At 35.6% G+C, this 23,756-nt stretch overlaps 1 protein-coding gene across 1 annotated transcript; it reads left to right on the top strand.

Annotated features, from left to right (window-relative positions):
• The first annotated feature begins 1,971 nt into the window (after positions 1–1,971).
• On the top strand, positions 1,972–22,961 carry N4BP2L2 (NEDD4 binding protein 2-like 2). Its single transcript, XM_010073681.1, has 5 exons — positions 1,972–3,395; positions 11,889–12,013; positions 17,236–17,324; positions 17,677–17,753; positions 22,440–22,961. Exons 1-5 carry the CDS (start codon positions 1,972–1,974, stop codon positions 22,636–22,638), a joined length of 1,914 nt encoding a protein of 637 aa, XP_010071983.1. The 3' UTR covers positions 22,639–22,961.
• The last annotated feature ends 795 nt before the right edge of the window (positions 22,962–23,756 follow it).

Below are 23,756 nucleotides of genomic sequence, written 5' to 3'. Positions count from 1 at the left end.
TGCGGGAGCAGCGCCTGCCGCTGGTGTGTGGCCTGGCTCTGCGGGAGGGACGCTGGCCTAAATGCTTCGTCACCTCCGTACTTGGAAAGAGGTGGTCACGCAAGTAAAGCCGGTCAGTTCCCCCTCCTGTAAGTTCTGCCACGTACACCTTTTTCCATTTGGAAATCTATCCTACAGGTGGAGCTTAAGGCATTAAGACTTGTTTGAGTCTTCTGGATGTTTGGCAGGTTAGTGAAAGTGTTATTTTGGTGTTGCAAGTGCTATCCTGGTGACTCATGTATGGCAGCTCAGGTTCAATGTTTACAACCAGTTATTAACGGAAATGTGACAGGCCTATGACTATCCTGTTAAAGAAGCAAGACTTTCACATCGATTTGCACTTTGTCAGTACGTACTTGCTCTGTCCTCCCCAAGAATGTGTGGTTGGAGATACTTCATTGTCCTAAAGGATAGCCAGATAAAGTCTGTTAAAGATTAGCAAGAAAGGATATTCCCGTGTGGGACTGTCACAGAACAGCATCCTCCATCATTAGAGGTATTGTTGTGCAGCAAGTGTTCATATGCTCTCTGTTTTCATTCCGTATCAGAATATGGGATCTGCTTAAACACCATTCCAGAAGACAGATGAGGACATAGAAGCTAGTAAAGAAACTTTATTTTCCGAATCCTTTTTTTGAGTGGAGGTAGAGTAAAATTTTTTGATAGATGGGGGATAGAGTCCACAATTCATATAATGTCAAACTGTCTTTCTAATTTACATTACATTTGGATAGTCAATGAGAAGGTGCCCAGAGTAACACCTTTTCTTGTCAATTTGCAAGTGAATATGAGACAATAAATGTTACTTACAAATCTTCCCTTAATACTACCTACAGTTCCTCTTCAGATAAAGAAAAAAACTTAATTTCTTGTCCAGAATGAAGAGCGCGTGACATTCTTATTTACTTCTAGAAGTTTTAAATGTTCACAGAAAGCAGTAGAATAAACCCTCCACTAGGAAAAATACGTTCGTTCTTGTTTTGGTATTGCATTTGTTTAGGGGGAGGGTATTTGCTGAATAAACTACTTGACATTGATTTATAATAAAATGGCTATTGCTTTTTGTTTTATTCTAGCTAGACATCTGGAACGCAAAGGAAAATCCAAGTAGTTCTAACTAATAGTTCAATGGATAGTGGGATGACTGCGCATCATGGTGGTCAATGCCATCTTGCTTTGGTTTTAATTGCTCTAATCTCTGAATCTTTCTGGAGGTTATTGGCTTATTCTTAGAATGCAGTCTGGGCAGGGATTACTTTTTTTATGTTTATTTTTAAAACACATGCAACCAAGTGGTCTCGGTCCCTAACAAATGTCTTTAGTTGTTCCAAAATCAGAAACATAATAACAGAGTGCAGATTTAATTTTAAGTCTTATTTGACTAGTACCAAATTATAAATCTAGCATCTAGCATCTGTTTGATTGGTGTTTTTAATTAGTTGAGTTCAGTTCATGTCATAGAAAATAATCCTTGTGATTGAAGTATTTGCATTTTTGGTCATCATGTTAGTAGTGATATCAGGCATCAGTTTGTGCATTGGAAATTGGCATGTTTATGCTGTGAAAGAGATCTATAACACTTGGTAGATTGACATAGGTCAGTAGAGAAGAGAGGTTGTTGGTGTAATTAATTTTTCAAATATTCACATTTAAAAAATGTGATTTGTAGATTATTTGAGGTATATCATAAAATGTGACTGCTAGACTGGTACAACACTGATTTAGTTCTTTGCTAAAGATGTGCAATAATGTGGCAATTTTGTTTAAACAATACTTCTGGTAGGTCATGTCTGCTTTTCTCCTGGTTGAGTATGTTTTGGTTCCAACTGTGGAGGGTTTGAGGATGCATGTTGTAGGCCTCTATAACTTCTGCTTTTTTAATATTTTACTTTAAAAATGTGCATGCTGATAATGTATTATTTTTTTTCTAAGATGCTTCATGCTGAAAGTAGAGTAAGGCTCTTGGAGTGTCAGGATGAAATCACAATTGAACCATGGTCTAAAAAAATGAAGTCCACAGAAGGGGCTTATGAGAAACTCTCTGATGATAGACAAGGTATTCAAGAGGATGCTGAGAGATCATCAAATGATTTGATACCAGTGAATGCCTCAGATAACCAAGAGCAAGATGAAATGCAGAAGCAAGAGAAAATACCTAGTGACGTCTTGGGAACACTGAATGAAGTGCTCCCTGAATATAATCTGATGCTGAGTCAGTCAATTGATTCAGAAATTGTGCAGAATGTAAATCATCCATTTGGATCAATAAATGACACTAAAGTTGAAGAAAAGAAAGGCCCTTTTATTACAAATGATGCTGGTGAAGAATATATTAAAAATAGCAGTTCATCATTCTCAGTAAATAGAAATGCATCAGATGAAGAGTTTTTTACAAGCAAAGAGTTTATTGGGCCGATTTACAAGCCTCCCAAAACCAACAAACAGGACAAATCCAGGAGCTGTGATGAATGTAGAAGCAGTGGGGGAGACCAGAATGAATTGCATGAAAACAGAGCTAAAAGAAAGGAGGCAAAGAAGATGCAGACAGTTTCTTCTGCTGTACCAAAAATAGATGATGAACTGGATCAGTTCTATAAAGAAATTCAACAGCTGGAAAATGAAAATTTAGACACTAATTTTCAGGAGAAAGAAACTGAAGCTTCTCAGGAACAATACTCTCCATATAACTGTAGTCAAACCTCACAAGAGGATTATCAACGCCTATTGTTGAGCAGCCCACAACCATTTTATGAGAATGGACAGTGTTTCTTTGAGGAACAGAACAGTCAGAAAACAAGCAATGAGCAGCAGACTGTCATGGAAACAAGTGTCTGTAAAACTGAAAATACCTTTAATGGACAAGTAGATTCTAAATACTGGAACTACTCAGTGCCTGAATTCAGACCTGCGTGGCAATCAACAGAGTCTTTCATAGTACCTCAGGGACCTCTTCCTCCTAGATTCGACCATCAGTCTCATTTTCAGATACGTAATTCTCCACCACAAAACCCTTCTCATAATGGTGAACTTTCTTATGCAAATTATCATGGTTATCATGGAAATACTGATACCAACTGTCATGGCCCATTGCTTGATCACAGTACTGACTGTGCTGGTCATATTGATATCCATACTACTCAGGTCTTCAGAAATGGAAATAATGACCAGAATGGACTCCAAAATAATGGTTTCTGTGAAACCAGAGAAGAGTGTTGGAAGAATCCAAAAGCTGACAATACAGAGGGAATGCACAGGTTTTCTTCTTTGCAGTTACCTGAAGAAAGACTTGGTTCTTCACAGAAAGTGCTCCTAATCTTAAGAGGCTTACCTGGTTCAGGGAAATCAACACTTTCTCGGTAAGTAAAGAGTTAAAGTTTAGGAAGTTAAAGTTATTCAAATCAAAATTTTTAAAGAATTAAAAATAAATTATCTGTAAGCACTTGGCAAACTTTGGTATTTGTAAATTGGGCTATTAAAGTGCAGTAATTTTTACTTAATGAGGACATACGACATTAAATATAGAAAATATTTACTTCTTTTTTTTTGTCTCCCTCAGAGTTTTGATGAACAGGAGCTGTTTTGTGTTAACTTTAAAATGTTCTGTATCCATTAAATTGCATAATCTCTTATTCTGAAACTTTCAGGTGTACTAGTATGGGATGGTCTTCCTCTCTTTTTTATTTTTAAATTCCTTCATTAAAAAAATCTTCCATCAAATCTAACAGTATTAATTTGACTGAACCAGAAGTACTTTTTTAAGCCCATGCAAAAATCTTCAAAGACCATTAGAAGAATTTTGCAATTCTGAAAATACTTAGTTTGTTTGCAGTGTGTTGATGAAACTGCACATAATCTCATTCCCTCCTCAACACATAAGTTGACATAGAGCACAGACACTATCTGTATTAAGTGAAAATATGTTTCTCTTGCATACCAAAAAAAAAAAGTTACTATATCAGTACTTACTTCTTGAGCTTCATCCAGAAACTATACATCACAAATGGGATGTCTTCTTTGGTTATCTTCTGTTGTATGCTAAGAGTCTATGAAATAGATACAGTGATCACATTCCTCCTTGTTTTTTCTATAAAGGAGTAACCTTGCTGTTTGGGTTTTTTTCCTGGTATTTAGGAGACGGTGATATCTGTATCGTAGAAAAATACCTATTAGAAATTTCTGGCTTACACGCTTGTGTAATTTTAACTATAATATTTTTCTGGTTATTGGTTGCTCTATTTTGTCAACCTGCATTTTTGAAGCTGCACTTGCATGTCTATTATTGCAGTAATTCCTTTACTATATGAAAGCAACATGGAAAAGTTTAAAACATAACCCTGTGGAAAAAATGCTGCCTCATTCAGTGCAGGAATTGGATAATACTTAATGTGAAGATATCGGATATTTTGTTTTCCATGTTTGGTGTGCTGAATTATCTTTGAATATTTCTTCAAATATATTATTCATATTATCTGAAAAATTCTAAATATCTGCAGGTTTGTATTAACATATATTCATGCTTTTTTAGTCTCTTGCTAGTGAGACCAATTACTGATTTTATTAAACAGATGGGAATGTGGGCACTATAAGATCAAGGTTAAGAACAGTCTCTACATTTGGGTTCAGACCTTGAACTGCGTGGGACTTGGTTTTCAGTTTATTCAATTATATGCAGTTTCATATGTCCAATACTTGGTTGCAATTGTTAATTCCCATGAAATCATGTCTCAGGATCTTAGGACAAAAAAATCCCAGAGTTAATGGCTGCCAATGGGGAAAATAGATGTATTATTAATTAAGTCTTATTCTTAATGACATTGAATATGTCTTTCTGTGAAACATCGTATAATTCTGCAATGTAGACTAGGACAGCAAATACAGTCTTCTGATGTCATATTACTACCCACAAGTATGTTTGCAGGGTTGGCATCTTTACCACCTGCAGACAAACCTCTTTTTTGTGCTAGCAAAATGGCTTTGAAGGAAAAGCAGAAAATTGATATCATCTGTGTGGATCAGCACTAGAAGGGAATGAGATGCATCTTGCAAGTGGGGTTCCCAAGTATGAAATGACAGCACAGCAGTAGTGAGACCCAGAAATCTTGAATTCCTGTCTGGGTTTTGTGCAAAGTAGGGGTTTGCTTTCAAACTTGACCCATGCCTGTCTTGAATCTTTCACTGGAGTCTGTATTGTTTTGACACTTCCATCCCAACTACCTGGATCAAAGGCGTGTTTTTTGGAAGAGGCTAGTAGAGGTCAACTAGACCATCGTTCTGCTTGGAGCAGATCTGTCACCATGGTTGGATCAGATCATCTGTGTCTTTGTCTAGCCTGATCTTGAAAAACCTACAAATACAGAGATTCCACAGTCTCTCCAAACTTTTCTGGTGCAGTACTACCCTCCTAGTAAGGAAGTTCTTCCTAATCTCCAAACTGAAGTTCGCAAGCCATTATTTGCATGTGTTCTCCGGTTTTATAACATCTGCTGTTATCTGGTAGAATCTGCCTCATCATCTTTGCAGCTTCCCTTCGGGTAAGGGGATAGGCTTATTCACTGTAAAAGGCTAATATCAGATGGCCTTTTACTGTCTTCATTGCCAGATTAAACAAGCCCAGCTGCTATTAACCTCTCCCCATAGGTTGTATGCCCTTATCCATCTTGGTAGCCGTCTCTTCTGCCCTTTCATGGTTTTCAGCATGTCTTTTGAGCCCCAAGCCAGACACGGTATTTCAGAATTGACCGCTCAGTAGCGAGGTAGGATGTGGATGATACTCTTCTTTTGATGAGAGCACACCATTTGCTCATTTCCAGTTTAATGTCCACTGTTATCCTCAGATCTTCAGCAGGGCTGCTCAACCAGTTACTTTCCCTTCTGTACTGATGCTTAGGTTTCTTTTTCACCAGTTGCAGAACTTGGCTCTTTTCCTTCTTGAGCTTCATGATGTTTTGCTTAGCCCAGTGCTCAAGTTTTCTCAGTGCCCTTCTGGACAGAAGCAGTACTGTCCAGTATGTGGAGCATCATTACTAATTTGGTGTCATCTGCACATTCTCTGCCTTGTCATCCAGGTTAGTGATGAAGATACTGAAAAAAATGGTCCCGCTGTCATCCCTTGCTGTACTCTGCTTGTTACTGACTGGGAGATGATTTCAGAAGCCTTGATAATTTTGAAGTGTGCTACATTCATCACTCTGTCCTCTCCTCAATGACAGTTTTTTTGTCAAAGAGTGCATTCTGGTCGGTAAAGAATGATTTGTCTGTTGCTAAATCCACATTGACTATTCCTGATTACCTTCAGTTCCTTCACATGTTTGGAAATAGATTCCGAGAGGATGCACTCTGTTGTCTTTCCAGGAACTGAGTCTAGGTGGGGTTGAGCAGCATTTAGTTCCTTGGGTTTTGTCTTTACTTACCTTAAATATAAGCATAATGTTAGCAGCTTCCTGGTCTTTGGGGAGCTCTCCTCATCTCCTCAATTTATTTCCTGTGTTCACTTGACCTAGACATTCCCAGCCTCCTGAGGCTTATTCAAGTTCCTATGTCTTTATCAATCTTTTTCCAGTTTTGTTTTCCTATTCCTATCCAACGAAGCCAAGAAGCTTGAGCGGATTTAAAAATGAAAATGCAGGGAAAACAAACACATGTACTTTGTTACATTTCACTTCCACAATCCAAAGCTTCTCAGAGAAAAGCTTGTAAAAACAAAACATGGTAAAAATGTTGTATTCTGCCTTGGTTTTGTAAGTGTTGATCATTTAGTTAGAAATTTTCTAAAACACTTTGGCCTGACAGGTACCTGGCAATGATCTCTTTAGCCCAATTAACAAACATCTGCTACAATTAGAAGTAGATGATAATACAATTTTACAAAGCTGGAAAAAGTTACAAGAAAAGAGACTTGGATTTTTAGGATATTTTGCTACTGAACTTGGCAGCAATTGCTATTTTCCATTCCTCCATAAATATCTGAACATGAATCTTAAAAACAGCTAAATGAGGTTGAAAGAACAAATATTGGTGTCATTTAAGAAGTACATTTTGAATTAAATCCACTGTCAGGAGTATATAAAGAGAGTTGTCTTTATCTGGGGCTATTCTTGCTGAGAGCTCGATCTTCTGAATAGAAGAGTTAGGGTTAGTATATGTAACTGAATGTAGAACACTTGTGTGCTTTTTTTTGCAATTATGTATTTCTTTAAGCATTGTAACAAGCAAAGCTTTTAAGGTAGCATTTAAGTAGCTTAGTAATACTAGAGATTTTAAAGTGATATTTCATTATTGTCTATTTTTTCCTCATCTGTGATATGTTAGCTATTTTAAATAGGTGAATTATTAGATTCTAAAGGCATCTTCTGTATTATAAAGTCATCTATCAAAGTAGGCTAACCAGGATGCAAGTTGGGGGACCGTGTTAGTTTTGAAGAAAAAGTAAGGTGGGATTTGTTTGTGTGTGTGTGTATGCGCAAGTGCACTAGGAAAAACGTGTATTGGTTTGCTGACTAGTTAAAATAAGCATTTTGGTTTCAAGATGAGTTTTGTACCTTGAGCTAATATCTTCTTTTAGGTCAGATAGCATGTCTAGAAAAAGTAGGTGAGCTGTTTTAATTTTTATATCTGCTTTGATTTCACTGTCCTACTACTATGTTCAAAGGTGGGTGTTCAAGTGCAGGGAAAGTTTAGGGTGAAAAAGCTGGATTACAGCAGTTGGATAATACTGCTACCTATTTCAGGCATGTGCACATCGATGCTGGCTGATCTGTAACTTGACTCTTGCAAGAGATGTATTTATCATGTATTTATCTTGTCTTTATCTTATTTATCTTATTTTTTCCTTTCTCTATCTCTCAAAAGTGGAATATCATCTTTGTGGATTTAGATACTAATGATGCTTTCTTTGCATAGATGTGTTTTTTGTTGTTTCTGTTTCCTAGTTTGTGAGCCTGTGATAAATTTTATTTTCACATACATATTAGAAGTACGTGAAGTGTACCATGTGAGGTCAACAAGTATGTGGTTTAAAGTTTACAAGTTTAAATACTATGAATTCTGAAGGAGGTAATTGTCAAGCCTTTAAAATGTTATGGCATATGATTTAACATCACAATTTAGAAACAGGCTACAATCGTTGCTGTAATAATTCAAGTTTCCGTTCATAAACTTATTGCTTTTTGGTAGCTTGTATGTTATGTATAGGGTAAGGGTTCTGTTACTCTGACCTCTTTAGTAGTCAGTTTGCCTTCCCAAATTCTGTAGGAATAGATTCCTACATTCTGTAGGAATAGGATTATTCTTACATAGTTTCATAGTTTACTATATTAAATCTGTTATATCAGTTATATAGGTTCATAAGTGAATTGTGGTGTATTCTGAACTTCAAGGAATAATAACAAAGTATTTCAAGAATAAACCTTGCTAATGGGTTTGCAAGATTCCTGAACCCTTGTTATTTTGTTTCTTGCTACAACTAATGATGTTTGGAAGATATAACAAGCATTTCAGTAAGTGAAATATTCTCCAGAACACTGAGGAAACAGAGTCATTTCCTAGAAATATAAATAAAAATGAATGTTCCATTAGTGTTGATTCATCAGTTCGTGTATGTTCCTACAGAAACCTGATGGTCAGACTTCTAGGAGCTGTAGGGGTGTGTCTATCTACTTAGCCAGTAGAAGAATCCCGGTTACTATTTGCTATCTCTTTTGTTAAGGCAGATGGTCCTTACTCTTTAAGATATGTGTGCATATACATTCAGCACACAAAAGGTGAGTTTAGAAGATGGATCCAATTTTTCTAGCGTTATAAATTGGCAAATGTAGTATACTGTAAATAAGAAAATAGGGCCATGTGTGCAGTCATGACCAAATAACTGAATGAGTATAAATTATTGTTAAATATTTTATACAAGTGGAATAAATATGAAAAAAAAAACTGTTGTGTGTGGTGTATGATTTACTGGTGGTATTTATCTACTTAGAATAAAAATAGGCTTTGAATCCTTTAGTGTTCTCCTAAACCAGTGTAATACACATCCTGTTAAAAGGCATAGGCTCTAACAAAAATAATTATCAAAAAATGGCCAAAAAATTGGCTGTACTTTTGGTCTATCATACTTTGCTTTCTGAAATAGGTAACCTTAATAGTCTGGAAAAGGAAGAAAGAGCAGGAAGGAAAAAACATCTTGTATGCAGCTTTGTTCATGTTACTTGACAGTTGCATCATTAGGAGTTTTTTGTGGTCCTCAGTAATGTGATTTTTTTTTTTTTTAAAGATCTCTGTATTTTAAATCAAAAAATACCAAGAAACATAGGTTTGGGACAATAAATGTGTAGGAATGCAAGTTAATATGCCATACAAACTATGGTCCATAACAGGTCTGTTGTTGGTGACAGGTGGCAAAACATGGCAAATTCCTTGTGTAGGAATTAAACTTTGGTAACTCTTCCTGTTGATATATATAGGAAAGCTTGGTAACTTGGAACTAGCATATATTTGTTCCCCCACATTATTTGGGATTTGGCCAGTTCTTTTCTGTTCCCGCCACCTCAGCAGTAGTGCATTTGGATTTTTGTAGCCTTTGGGTACATTGCCTATTTCTGAGCCAGAATAGTTGCCTAAGTTCCCTTAGGGCAGTGATATCTGAGTGTTACAAAGGGCTGTAAATGCTCTGTGGCACTAACTGGCTGTTCTCTATTTTCAAATTTAAATATACCATAGTAAACAAAATTAATCAAGGGGGTTTTGTAATCACACTTATTCTGTAGATCAGACTTTAAACAGAATTTTACTGTTAACTGTTTTACAGGGTTTTAATTTAAATCCCAGTTTCCAAGGACTTTCTGAAAATAAAGTTTACATTTGGCAGAATGGGGATTGGTCTTTGGGATGGATGAGTGTCAATCTGTTTTCACAGAGATTCTGATGTTATTGATCAACCAGTGGTTCATTATGCCCTCTAACTTTGCTATTATCAGTTTCTCTGACTCACAGGTAGTTTTTGGCATCCCTGGGCAACATTTAGGATTAACTAAATCCAAAAGTCAGCTCTGTGATGCTTCTAGAAGGTTTGATTGTGGCATTTCATGACAATACAAATACAGAATTCTAGAAAAGCTTGATGGATTTTTGTTGTATTCCTACATCATCCATTACAATAACTTCTGTAATTAATAAACATATTACCAGTAATATAAAAATATTACAACATAGAGCAAAAATAAACATTGCAACTGTGTCCATCTGATTTCCCTTTTTTACCCTCATTGGCTTCACCACAGTGTCTTTTATTGTTTGCTAAAGTATACTTACATTTCTGCCTTAATCTTTAGTGTTAGCTGTGCAAGAAGCAGAATGTAATGTACTTATTCTGACCTACAAATGGAGTAAACTTCTAGCCAGTAAAATATCTGTGTTGCTTGGAAATGACAGGCCTAAAAGACTGCATAAATGCAAAATTTGCATTGCAGTATTTTTCTCTTTTTTATCTTTATGGATTTTAATTTGAATCTCCTTATTTTATCAATTTGCTTAGAAATTTGTTTTGTTGTGTTTTGTCTATTTTCCCCCCATAAAAATTTATAGTATTTTTGAGAGAATATTCTGTCAGATTGTGTTGAAATTGGTCTATATGCCCAGAAGTCACTGTGGAATGACATTGCCTTAGGAAACCAAGCTAAAACACTCTTATCAAGTGGTTTAAGGGGTTTGATAAGTGATTGTGTTTTTCTCCTGATTTGAAGTGATACATGCAGGGATAGTAAAATACATGGCTTTCCTGTCACCCTGTTGGCACTAGAGTATGAATGCTATAGGGGTGCATGGGGAAAACAATCTAATTTCCTGATATGATTTTCTCATATCTCAGTTTCTATCTTAGATTTCTTGTCATCTGTTAGACTGAAACTACAGTTCTAGAAGGTGCAGTAGCCCATGTAGCAGCTTACTGCTGCTCAACCAGGGGAGGTGTGCGTTGCTGGTTAGCCACTTTTAATGTATTACCTTTTGGGCCTTTTCTTAAATAGGCTCAACTGCTAAAGCTTCATAAAAGTAACCCAGAAAACAATTAAGAGGAAACGATTGCTTTCTTCTGAGTATGAATTCCAGTGGCTTATAGATCTGGTGAGTGCTAGAGTTCATGAGAAAACAGAGGCAAATACGACTGTGTAGTCAGGACTGGGGGAGAAGACATAGAACTGGCAGAGAAGAGTATCTTGAAGGAATATGGACACTCTTCTGTAATCCTGACTTTCATTAGTAGGACAGTCTTGGAAGTTTATTGGGACCTTTTACTTTTTCCTGAAAATAGGGAAATTGTTGTAAACTTTAATAGTTTTCTTCTGCTGTTCCTGTTCAACCCACATTGTATGTGCAAGAAGCATGGGCAAAGGTCAGAAGAGGGCATACTGAGAGTTTAAGGTGCTGAAAAAGGATTTAAACATCCATTTCATTTCTCAGCTGCATCCGGGTTCCTCATGGTCAGATTGGTTTCTAGACATAATTCCAAATGAGAATTGATGTGGAAAATGTTAGTAAGTACATTAAATAGTTATGAGGTACTTAGAACTTGTTGCAATATAACCATAAATTAGATGGGTACAAACATCTCTTGGGGGTGGAGCAGAAGAAAGAACAAATACAGAAATAGTACAAAGGGGGGAAATGCATTGCTTTAATTTGGATTAGAATTATTGGTAATACACGTAAGTGTACTTTTATAAACCTGCTTGAAGTTTGCAAGAAGTTCAGAAATAGGGCACAGTTAAATTTATTTTAGCTGTATTCTTTTTTCTATGTCTTTTTTTTTTCTATCTGAAAAATAAAAGTTAAAATATTTTGTGTTTTACTTTGTTTAACAGTATTCTGCTTGGTCAAAGTCGTGATGGCGTTGTATTCAGCACTGATGATTATTTTCGTCAACAAGATGGATATGCATATAATGCTGCTCAGCTTGGTGATGCCCATGACTGGAACCAGAAGAGAGGTTTGAATGCAATGCATAAGAGGAATCCTATTAGATTATGCTTATATTTAGAAAATAGAAGTATCACATAACATGCGTGTGTGTTAATATTATATATGAAAAGGAGTATGTATGCATTTTAGTATAGGGTATATAGAAGTATTTATCTAAAGTATTCTTTAAATTTTAATTGATGTATATGCATTGAATTTTGAATTTATGGAAGGTTCAGAGTTAAAAATAGAAAAACTCTCTTCTTTGTGCTGTGACCTGCTGATCTGTTACACTTGATAGTATCTTGATGGCAGAATTGAACCTTTTTAATGCTGGCACCAGCAGAATATCCTATTTTTTCCAGTATGTTTCTTGATCTGAGGCTCATCCAAAATTTATGAACAAGTTTTTCTGAGGAAGATTTTAGTTCACTTGTGTAGATTAGCAGCTTTAATAATTAATCTTTCTTAATACCTAGCAGTGTCCAAAGGTCGGGTTTAGTTGGTAAAGAAGTGGACACCAGGGGTAAGAAGGGTAGCAGACAGATTCTTGCTCTTTCAGTTTTCATTTTCTGTTTGGTCTGTTCCAAGGGGTGGACAATTGAGCACCTCTGTTGCTTCTGCATGCAGATTACTCTCTGTGCTGCAGTGTCTCAAGCAGAAACTTCCTTCTTGTCTAGAGGACTACTTCTTTGCATCAAAAGATACAGAGGGACAAGGAAAAAAAATTCTCCCCTTTCCTTCCCTCTTCTCCCTAATGCAAAATTTATGATACATTGGGGAACACTTCTGTATGAACAGGGAAGGAATTTTTTTAAAGCAATCATTAGAATATCAATTTTAAAGAGTGCTTTTGAAGTTGGAGTGCAGCAGTAATAAATACTTTGAATGAAGTTCCCAGTAGGAGCCTAAGGAGCAGAAGAGTTGGTAAGGCAGTAGTTTATGGATGAGAGGGCTCAACATTTCACAAGTACAAGACCGCCACACAATTGTCACTTGATAATGGCTTACGGCTGTTTTTGACTAGACCTTAAAATTTCTCTAGTTCTGTATCACTTAGTTGCATGGTGGTTTCGATAACTAGAACAGTATATAATTTAGTTATTCCGTGACTTTGATAGCAAGAACAGGAACAGCTGTGCCGTGTTGTATAGAACACCCCCACTGCAAGACATTTGCCGGAATAGCTTTGCGTTGAACTTGTACTCAATTTATACCTCCTGCTTTGACTAGCTAGAGCTCTGTGCTGTGAAGTACTTCAGAAGCTCTTGGTTTCATTGGTGTGTGGATTCTTGAAATACGTGAAATGAGAACTTCAGGGAAATGGTAATACTGAAAGTTGGGATTCTTGTCTGATGAGTAGGTCTAGGTTAAAGTTTCATATAGATTATATCAGCTGCATTATTTATTTATATATTTGCTAATATTCATATGACAACATATTTAGCTAGAACTTTATAATCCTTATCTCAGAATCATGGAGAAGGCAAAAATTTACTCTCTTCATAAATTAGTAAATTATTTTGTTAAAATTATCCTTTCCCCATTTTTGGTGAGGGAGTGAATCTCTAATATAAAGTATGAGAAAAAAATAGTTACAAACAAGACCAGTTAGAGGAAAAAAAATAAAATGAGATGAACAGAATTTCAAACTCCCAGATGTTTATGAGAGAGGGAATTACATACCCTTGATACTAAAACACATACACATTTAATGTGGAGGTTGTAAGGTCAGGTGCAGAAATATTATGAAAATACTAGAATTAATCTGCCACTGCAACTTTAATTGTGAAATAAGTGTCGCTCTTACAGGGTTTATAGGCGCTTTAAGTTCACTTTTGTGGCCTTAAGTGTCTCCTATTTTAGTTCATCCTGCTGCTTCTACTGGAACTTTTATCTGCCTTTGATGTGTTTTTAACATTGTTGACTTGACAGCTTGAGTTGGGGTTTATGTGCTTTTTAAACTCTGTTTTTGTTGAGTTTGGTTTTGACAGTGACTAATAAAATTAATTAGTAACTTTTTTACTTTAAAACTTCATCTGAGGTATTATATCAGCACACTTAGCACTTAGATCCATAGTTAAAACAAAATGGTAGAATATATAAGTGGGTTGTAGATATAATATCTTTCTTCACAAGCTTTTTTAAATTAATGATGGTCTCATAATCTTCCTTACAAAATTGGCTATTCTCTTGCTACCTCTATAAATCTTTTCTGAAATGCACATTTCAGGATTTTTTCCTTGTTTCTGTCAGCCTACCAGTCATCTTTTCTAGATTCAGGTTTCAGAAAGATCATTTGTGCGATGTGAATGAAGCGAGGGTAATATATTTTTCTTTTTTTTTTGTGTGGTTTTTTCCATCAATTCTTAGTGCTCTGTTGGAATATATTTTATCTTTGCTTTTTTCTTCCCTTCTATCTACAAAGTTACTTCCCAGCCTGTTCATTTAATTTCTTCCCATTGTATGGATTGATTTCCATCAAGATAAATCCCTAGTTCCCTACAATAACTTAGGGCTTTTCTTCCTTTAGATCCCTGCTTCATTCAGTGTACAGATTGAGCAGTGTTCACTAAATGGGCAGGTATTCAATAGATGTGTTTTTGTAATCCTCACACTTATCGTGCATCTCACATTTCATTTTATGCATACTATTTTAACTTTGTTTAATGGAACATTATTAATTCTCTTGGAAGTGTTTTTGTATGAGTGTTATTTTAGTATTTTGAGCTTCAGATATTTCAGTTCATTCAACTAGTTTATCAACTTAACTTTCCTGTGAGCATTAGTGGTATTATATTCTGAATTTTTCATTGACAAGCTAAGGCACAGTTGCTAAAAACATCTCCCTATTTTGTATGCCAAACTTAGCAATTTAGATATTCCATCAGTGTATGTAGTAGTAATTGGACTTCATATATTCAGAATAAATTTTCCTTGTCTTCATATTCAGATGAGTTCATATCACTTCTGTAAATGATACCTGTAACTTTTGAAATTGTGCAAAGCAGCCACTTGGGACGTGGGATGATGTTCAAGGACGTTCACCAAAAGATGATCTTTCTCCCTTTGCAGTCATCCTGAACTACTCATTATTTATCTCATAATTACTTAAATAAGAAAAAAGAGAGGAATGCTTGGGTCATGCTGATGATCGGATACATACCCCCAATTCAACTATAGAACATGTCTATCACGTGTGCTGAAGGAGATAGAAGTATATGGGAGGAAATAGTGTACAAACACGTATTTAAGGACAGTGTGGTAATACATATGCCCTGTAATCACTACACAGCCAGCCATAATTTAGATATTTCCTAAGGTTCAGAGTTTTGCTTTGCAACCATGATGCTTTTTTTTTTTTGCTTTTGCACCTTTTCTGCATCTTTTAAAAGAAGAACTGAGTCCTTGCTCTTTTCCTGCAAGAATTTTGAAATGTGAAATTCTTGATGTATTTTTGGCTCCCATTGCTAGTATTGCTTAGAACTATTTTTTTTTTAATTGGCTTCAATGTGTAGCTTCAGAGCAGGTGATTCTTTTTTTAATGGAATTAATCTTCACAATGCTTCTGTAAAATAGATAAGGTATTACTGTTATGTTTTTGCTAACTACCTGAGGCACAAAGAAGTGGAGGAATAGATTTTATAAGGGCCTTACTTTGAATTGTAAGATGCTTTACAGCAGTTGTAGAAGGACTTGAGGAATCTTCTTCATGAATCTGATAACCGTAAATTCAAAATATGGTCCTCTATCTGGCTTAATTTCAGGTTGCAATAAGAACCTCATTTAATGATTCATGCACAAAGTAGTTATTTTATAAAGATGTAAGAGTTGTGTCCCTTTCTGCAAAGAATGGCAGAGATTTTGCTTTCAAAATAAAAAGGTGAAGGAAGTTAAAACAATGAAAATTAAGGTATCCCATTTGTCCCAAAAGTGGGATGCTCAAGTGCTCTCTCTAGGTACTCTCCTCTGCAGGAGTTCCTTCTGAATTTCTGGTAAGAATCTCTTAACTGATGTCCTGGTTTGTATAAAATGTAGGCGGATATCAAGCTGATAAGGGTATAAAACTTGAGTTTTTCACTTCCTTGGGTAAGTCTCCTGTGTAGCATTATGTAGAAGCTGAATGTCAGTCATATTCTCTAGATATGCTCAAAAAAAGTGGTTATGCAATGTTTTTTTTCAGGAACAAATCCTAGTGATGTGAGTTAGGAGTCCTCTGAGAATGCTTTCTGGACTGTGTAAGGGATTTAGAAGAATGCCTGATCTCGAGATCAAACTTAGGTTTAGGCATGAGATAGATGCTTAATTGATTTATCAAGACTAAAGCAGTCTTGGGCTTACGGAGATAACCATTTTGGGCATCAGGATAACATTAAAATGTTTTCTGTGCTGTGGAGCTGATCAATCTCAGGTAGCCAACAGTTTTGCCTGTTTTGTCCCCTAAACTCCTCCAACCAATCTCAGTTCTGCACTGTAGTCTGCTGGGTAAGGAGGAGTATATTCACTTCCAAAGTTAAAAGCATGCTGCTGCATAAGTCTCTTTACAAACAAATTGCATCATGGCTGTCCTCTGTCTGTCTTTCCATCAATTACGATAATAATTTGGATGTGCCTTTTTACCAGTTGCTGTTTTGTAGAACTTGGAAGCAGCTTATTATTCCTGAAGCTTCTGCCCTCTTTTGGATTTGGTAGAAATTGGCCAGTGAGTTCCAACATTATTCAAGCAGAGACAGCATAATTGTAATTTTTTTCAACAGATCGCAGAATATTTCAGAAATCTGATGTCTTTCTGTGAAGATCACCTATTTCTTAGCATTTTGTTGGAGAAGAACTGCAATACCTACCAGAGGTCTCAGTTATGAATGCACCATGTGTTATCCAACAGGGCTGGTAAAGCTGGAACCAGGATATGGTTTCATGCCAGAATCTCTGTACTCAGCAGGCCACAGACTTTGAGCAGTACTGTTGTGTTGCTTTGACTTCTGTGTTCTGTGCTTCATATTTGCCCCCTTGCATCAATTCATCACCACCTGTTTTTTACACCTTTTGCTTAATTTTTCTTACCTTCTTGCTTCTGCTTCTTTCCATTCCTGTCTCTACCTTTCAGTGTTTTTGTTCCTTTTCTTACAACAGTGTGTTTCAGTCAGACTAGATTAGTGAAAAAAAAAAACATGTGGAACAATTTATTTACATTTACCATTTTATTTGAGTTACATGGTTTTTATTAACTTGCACTATTTTTCATTGCAGCAAAGCAAGCAATGGATCAGAAAAAGTCTCCAGTTATAATAGACAACACTAATATTCAAGCCTGGGAAATGAAGCCTTATGTGGAAGCAGTAGGTTTTGTTGTGTAATTATATCACCTGTTAGAACTTTGCAAACTTACCTTCACGTGTAATAAATTGGGTCTGTTTTGTCCAGAAACATTTTCCTTACTGAAGTTTCTGAAGAGAGTCTGCTTATTAATACAATCAGTATTTGGTATGGCAATAGTTCAGACCAATTTAAGGATTGACTTGGTCTAATCTGTTTAGGCTGGAATGAAAGCTAAGACATGTTGGGGTGAGTGTAATTCAGCATGCTGCCACCGCAGAGTTAACTCCATCTGTCTATAACAGGTCTAAAAACTTTGTTACATTTTATGTAATAATGATATACATATCACACATTTTTCTTTGCTTGCTGCAGGCTCTAGAAAAGGGATACAGAGTGGAGTTCCATGAGCCAGATACTTGGTGGAAGTTTGATCCTGAAGAATTAGAAAAGTAAGGTTTATAGTACAGAAATAATTGTACTTATATATAGAGATAGATAAATATGTACACATAAATCTATATGTGGGACATTATATTTTATTCAGTATCTTTTAAAAATACTTAACTACTATAAAATGTATTTTATTTAAATAGGCATTTTGAGATGTACCTTTAAATGGAAGTGTTATGGATAAACAAACAGACAAATAAATAGAGGTTCTGTCTTTGTGGCCTAAAAAGTTGTTAGTAAAATGTTGTTGGACATGAATAGGAAAATGATTAATCCCTGTAAGAATCGCTGCTCTTATAATGAATAATTATTCTGAGAAATTTGTCACTAGAAAATGCTCATGGAAAGGAATAGGTAGAAGACAGAAGTTGTGCATTTTGCAGAGTGCATCAATACAAGTGCTTTGCTTTGTCTACTTTTATAGATGTGTCAGTGTCAAAGAACAATAGTCCATTACAAATCAGCAAAGGTTAAAAAGGAAGCCCATATTTTAGCTTATTCTATTGCAAGATTTTATGAAATTGTCCCCAGTCTTTAGAGGAAATGACTTAGGGTACTGTTGGACCATAGGTCATTGGACTTTTGGGTTGTGAGACTGCCTGGGAAGCTGCTTATTATTCCTGGTTAATGTCTCTTTTTGTCTCAGATGTATCTTCTTAAGGAAACTATGAGGTATCAAGCAACTTAGGGATATTGCATTGCTTAAAATGTAATGTAATATTTTCGTGGTTGATCACAAAGAGTTCCCTCACTGATTGTCCCTTTTATATGGTTCCAACTGATAGCTTATAATTGTTTCAGCTTCATAAAGTAGCCTCTACAATATACGATGTGTGTATAATACATTACTGACTTGGACTTTATTGTTTATACATCTTTTAAAGTTTTCCCCATTTTGCTTTTAAGTGACAGCTAACTTATTTTTAGAGATGGAGTCCTCTCTTTGTAGGATGAATTCTAGTAAGTTTTTCTAGTTTGGGGTGCAGCACAGCCAAGTTAGGAAGCTGTCTTAGTAATCAGACATTTCTCAGATGTTCAGTGTGTGATTTCCATGAGACACTCATTTTCCAAAAAATTCTTGTTTTTATGTGGTCTTACCAGGTTACAGGACAAACAAACATGAAGTGTTGTTAACGTTGAATTTCATTGTCTAGTCGTTAATTGTAGGAGTTAAGTTTATATCTTTCCCAAAACCAAAGGAAAACCTTTGAACTGTGAAGTGCTGCTACCAGTTCTTTGGAGCTTCCTAGAAATGTTTTAGTATCTCTGGTTACTTTAAAATATTTGAATAGAGGCCCGTTGTCTGGAAACTTTTTTTTTTTTTGAGAGTCTAGGAAAGGGGGTGATGTGAGGTTTCATTTTGTTTTTCAATTGCTTTGGAAGAGGGCTCAGTTTTTAAGGTGGGTGTTTTTTTTCCATATCCATCTGTTTTGGTAAATAGATAATGATAGAGATGTTATTGTAGTTTTGGAGTTCCCCTTTTGAATTTTGAGCTTAACATTTTGTGCAGTATATGGGCAGATACTATGCTAATAATAAATCTGGGTAATTTTATTAATTATCTGGGGTCATACATTCTAATTCCCTCCTCAACAGGATCACTTAAGACTCTTTGTTTCTGGCAGTTGGAATAAAAAATACACTAGCTCCTGCTTTAATTAGCAAAGGACTTTTCTTGTATTTTGGATACATGGTCGTCATTTGTCTGTTTTTAGTGGTGCTGTCTAGATTGTTAGTAAGTTTCATCAACTGATATAATATACCAGTATTCTAGAAGTCAGGTGGATTTCTATATATAATTTTTGTAGGGTTGTTTCTGCCACTGCATAGTGTGTTTGAGAAATCTGTGAAAAGGCTCTCTATGTCAGCATGGGCTGTGAATTCCTGATTTCAAGAATGTGACAGATGTTTTAGTGTGAAACAGATGTCAGTGTCTTTTTCTTTCAGTGTGCCTTTGAGGTACAAATTATCTTTAGACTCGCTCATGAGTGATTTGCTTTTAGTTTAATTTTGTGCACATAACTTCTGTGAAAACATCTTGACTCCACAGATATATGCCTTGCGGTAGTGGTCAAGACTGCTTGCATAGCATTTAGACCTTTCTGTAAAGGATTTTGTACTTTGATAACTTTTGTAGAAAATCTTGAAAAATGCAGGTGAGAGAACAAAAGAGTGGCAAAATCACTGGTAGAAGAGAAAGAATGTTTTTTATTATTTTCTTTAAGTGTTTAATCAGGGTTGGATGAAAAAATTACAACCTCTGTCATGTTTGTATGCTTTCTAAGGAGATGGTCAGTTGGGAAACAGAACTTTTTTTTTAAAAAGTATGCATTTGATTTAAGCTTTTAGGGAGTAATATGTATCCCATGTATAATCTATATTTTGGGACGAATGTTGTTTTAATTTTTAAAAAGTTACCTGCTGTCTAACTTCACACAGAAGTGAAATGCAAATATGTTTAATATAATCCTTTTTCCTTCAGTGTAATTATAAAACTGCAATTTGGTATTGACTTTGTCAAACTTGTGCTGATTCTTATAAGTAGTAAAGTCTGTGCAGGATTACTTTGCCAGTATATTGGTATATAAGATTCTTCCAGTGTAGAAGCATTTCGTAGTGTCAGAACTTTGCTTTTATCAAGAGATTCTGTGTTCCTCCAAGCAAAGCCAACTTCCAAAGCGTAGCTGTCTGTTAGGAGCTTTTGTTGGTATGTCTGTATTGGTTAAGGATAGATGGCTTTATGCTCTTTCAGGATAGCCAAGCCACCAAAGGATGAGTAAAGACAAGCCTAAAGTGGAGATCTTGGTATTAAATGACACTATACAGCGTATTTTGTTACCTTTTTTATGAATTAATTTCTATGCTCGATGCGATTTTGCTGTTGGTGATCTTATTATCCTGCCTTGTTCTTTAAGGAAAAGTACTTGCTCATTTATGAAGTTATGCACAAGTCCATTCAGTTGTGGGTGAATGTGAACTTTATGCCCTTGAGGCTGTAATCTTTTTCTAGGAGTACTAAGATACCGAAAATATTGAATAATTTTGTGCTTCCACCATTTGGCATGAAAGGACTTGGACTTCCTCTTAGGTTTTTTTTCTGTCATGAGAGTCACGTGCTTTATAGAATCCCCATATTTCTAGGGGATTGGCTTTTTTCTCTACCATTAACCTTGTTAATATTAATGAATAAAACCAAAACTGTTAAGACTTGTTAACTGGTAAGTTCAGCATGCTGCTGCTCCTGGACTTCTTTAGCACACTGGACTTCTTTAGCACAATGTGGAAATTAGTAGCATTTAAACAATGAGCTGTTTGTGATGATCACTCTAGCTTCTGATGTTGTCTCAGGGAAGAACGAGTGTCTATAGAGAAATGTTCTACTTCATCCTTTTCTTCCCAGAAAGCCATTTGATAAAATAACACCTTAAGAAGCCAGCATAATTCTGAATGCTTCCAAGATCACTAATTCTTCTTCCATTCTGAATATGAAACTAGTCTGCTATCTACAGTATGCTTTAAACCCTCATCAACTTGATATGTACTTTGTTGTAATAATATGCACAAACTCGGGGTGGCGTGTGGGGGAGGTTAGTCTTTTAAAATATTTCTGTATAGAGTAGCCTTTTTCCAGTATAGCTTGTTTATCCCCCGTATTGGTTTCTTCTCTATAGAACTGAGCAAGTTGGTAAGGAGGCCCATGCCTCTTATGTCCCTGGAAGAAAGCACAAAGATGCAGGCATATATTCTCCATTGGTATGACTTGGAAATAATTCAGCTTGGACAAGGTTTCTTGGTGATAAGAATATATTGGGTTATCAGCGCTTGTCTACACTATCGAAATGTTTTGTTTGTTTTGTATCTGTTCCTTTACATTCAGTTCTTTTACAGTGCTGGCAATTCTTTGACATTCAGTTTGTGCATGAGCCTCATGGTTTTCTTCCTGGCAGAGACCAAAATTTTCTGCTAACGTGGATTTTAAGATCCTATTCCACAGATATTAAGGAGACAGATACACTCCAATGTAATCTCTAATGTCTCAGGTTCTTAATAGGCCAAGTTCTCACCGAAAGTAGCTGTTCACTAAACACTGCACAAATAGAACACTTATGGCCTCTCTTCCCTTATGTGTGTTTTGGTACATTTCTGAATTTACAGCAGGTATCAGTAGGAGCAAGTATATAAAGGTCTCATGAGCATGCTGTTCTGGTTCAAAACTACAATTGCTCCTTATTTTATACAGAGATTTATTGATGAGAAAATATTCTGTCATTAAGTCTTTAAACCATGTAGTTTCATTTTTTTAATGCTGGTTGGAACATCACTTTCATAAGTAATAGTCTGCAATATTGTTCATCCCTCTACTCATTAGCTAGTATACCATGTAAAATGTAATTAATAAATAGAAAGCAAAGTCCTTCTAGGATTATTTAGGTACACAGTCCTGGTAAATAACATCACTTTTCTGTATTTGTATTGTTTTCTGTTATTTAGTATATGCAGTGGTGAATTGTTAGAATAAACCTTAATACAAGTTGAATACTGAGAGAGAGAGAATCCAGTGTAATAAAAGTGACATTTTAAATATGAAAAGTGAGAAATAACATTGTGAAATTAGAGGGGTTTTTTTAAAAGACTGTAAACATATAAACATACCAGACAATTTATTTAAATTTTTATTTTTATAGGAGGAATAAACATGGGGTCACTCGTGAGAAGATTGCTCAGATGTTGGAACGATATGAATTTCAAATATCCATACCTATTGTCATGAATTCAGTGGTACCTCCCCACAAAAACACACAAAGGCCACCTCTACAGCGAAGACATAGGTGGGGAGGCAATACAGACTCATGGAATTCTTTCAGTATTTCCAGTAGCCGATAACACAGTTCCAGTCAGTTAATAAAAATCTGTTACTTGCCCTTCTAAAACACATTATCACCTCCAATAAAGTAATGGATCTTCTGTGTTTTAAATAGGCCTATTTCAAGACCATTTTCTTGTGGAGGTTGTTCTTTTAATGGACTTGTATGTAAATAAAATTGTACAGTAAGTGTTTTTTAAAACTATATTTGTTACAGTTGTAATAACTTTGATTTTAGTAAAATATTTAATATAGTATGACATGTACAGCAGAGTCTTCCTTCGTAAACCTAAGACAATGAGGTTGTCATATATCAAGTAACTGTTGAGCAGTTTTTTTTAAAGCCCCAGAAGAAGAGGTTATTTATGTAATAACAAATTTTAATGATTGCCATTTAGTCTCCATATCTTTTATGAGATTTTTTTTTTTTAACAATTATGTCCTGGATTGTCCTTTTGTTCTATCTGGCATGTATTTTCTGGTTTTGGATGTAGAGGTTTTGTTTTTATCTCAGAAGCTCATCTGGCAGCTAAAGCAACATTGTGCCAATACAGTATTCACCAGCCTTAAAGTGTGTAACCTGAAATATTTTTTTATTTGTTTGTTCTCAGTGGTAGTATATAAACAATGATGGTGGGTGCACACCACCAACTTTTTTGTGCTGAATAAAACCCCCTAAATTTTAACACTAAACCCCCAAAATTTCACAGGTATATCTTTCTAAGTCGACTTCTTTCACTTAAAATAAAAATGGAGTACTAAAGCATTAGGCTGCCAAGTCCCAGTCTACAGCTGGGATACATCAATTCAGTATAAATAGTGGATATAATTCTGTAAAACCATGTTGCATCTCTAATTTTGGCACAGCCAATGTAATCTGGTTAGAACATAAACAGGAATGAGCCAGCATGGAGATTGACTTATTTACTGCCCTTTTTCTCTTAAAAAATGATGAATTTGTAAGTTTTCACTTTGCTTGCTTTCTAACAACTTGCTGTATTAATAAAACGTATTTGTCTTCAGTGTTGTTTTAGTAGTTCAATGCAACAGTTTTTATTATTTTCAAGCTTTTATGTTTTTATACAGATGAGTATTATTACTAACCTGCTAGCTAAAATAACCTATCTTCAGGTCTAAC

The sequence above is a fragment of the Pterocles gutturalis genome, unplaced genomic scaffold (assembly GCF_000699245.1).
Source record: "Pterocles gutturalis isolate BGI_N339 unplaced genomic scaffold, ASM69924v1 scaffold32097, whole genome shotgun sequence".
Taxonomy (NCBI): domain Eukaryota; kingdom Metazoa; phylum Chordata; class Aves; order Pterocliformes; family Pteroclidae; genus Pterocles; species Pterocles gutturalis.
This window is presented reverse-complemented; position numbering and strand designations above follow the sequence as displayed.

Bases quoted from the DNA above. Each gene is read 5' to 3' on its own strand.
- N4BP2L2 (XM_010073681.1), top strand. From the start codon at position 1,972: ATGCTTCATGCTGAAAGTAGAGTAAGGCTCTTGGAGTGTCAGGATGAA. The intron at 3,396-11,888 runs GTAAGTAAAGAG...TTTGTTTAACAG, and splicing joins GGGAAATCAACACTTTCTCG to TATTCTGCTTGGTCAAAGTC. The intron at 12,014-17,235 runs GTTTGAATGCAA...TTTTCATTGCAG, and splicing joins TGACTGGAACCAGAAGAGAG to CAAAGCAAGCAATGGATCAG.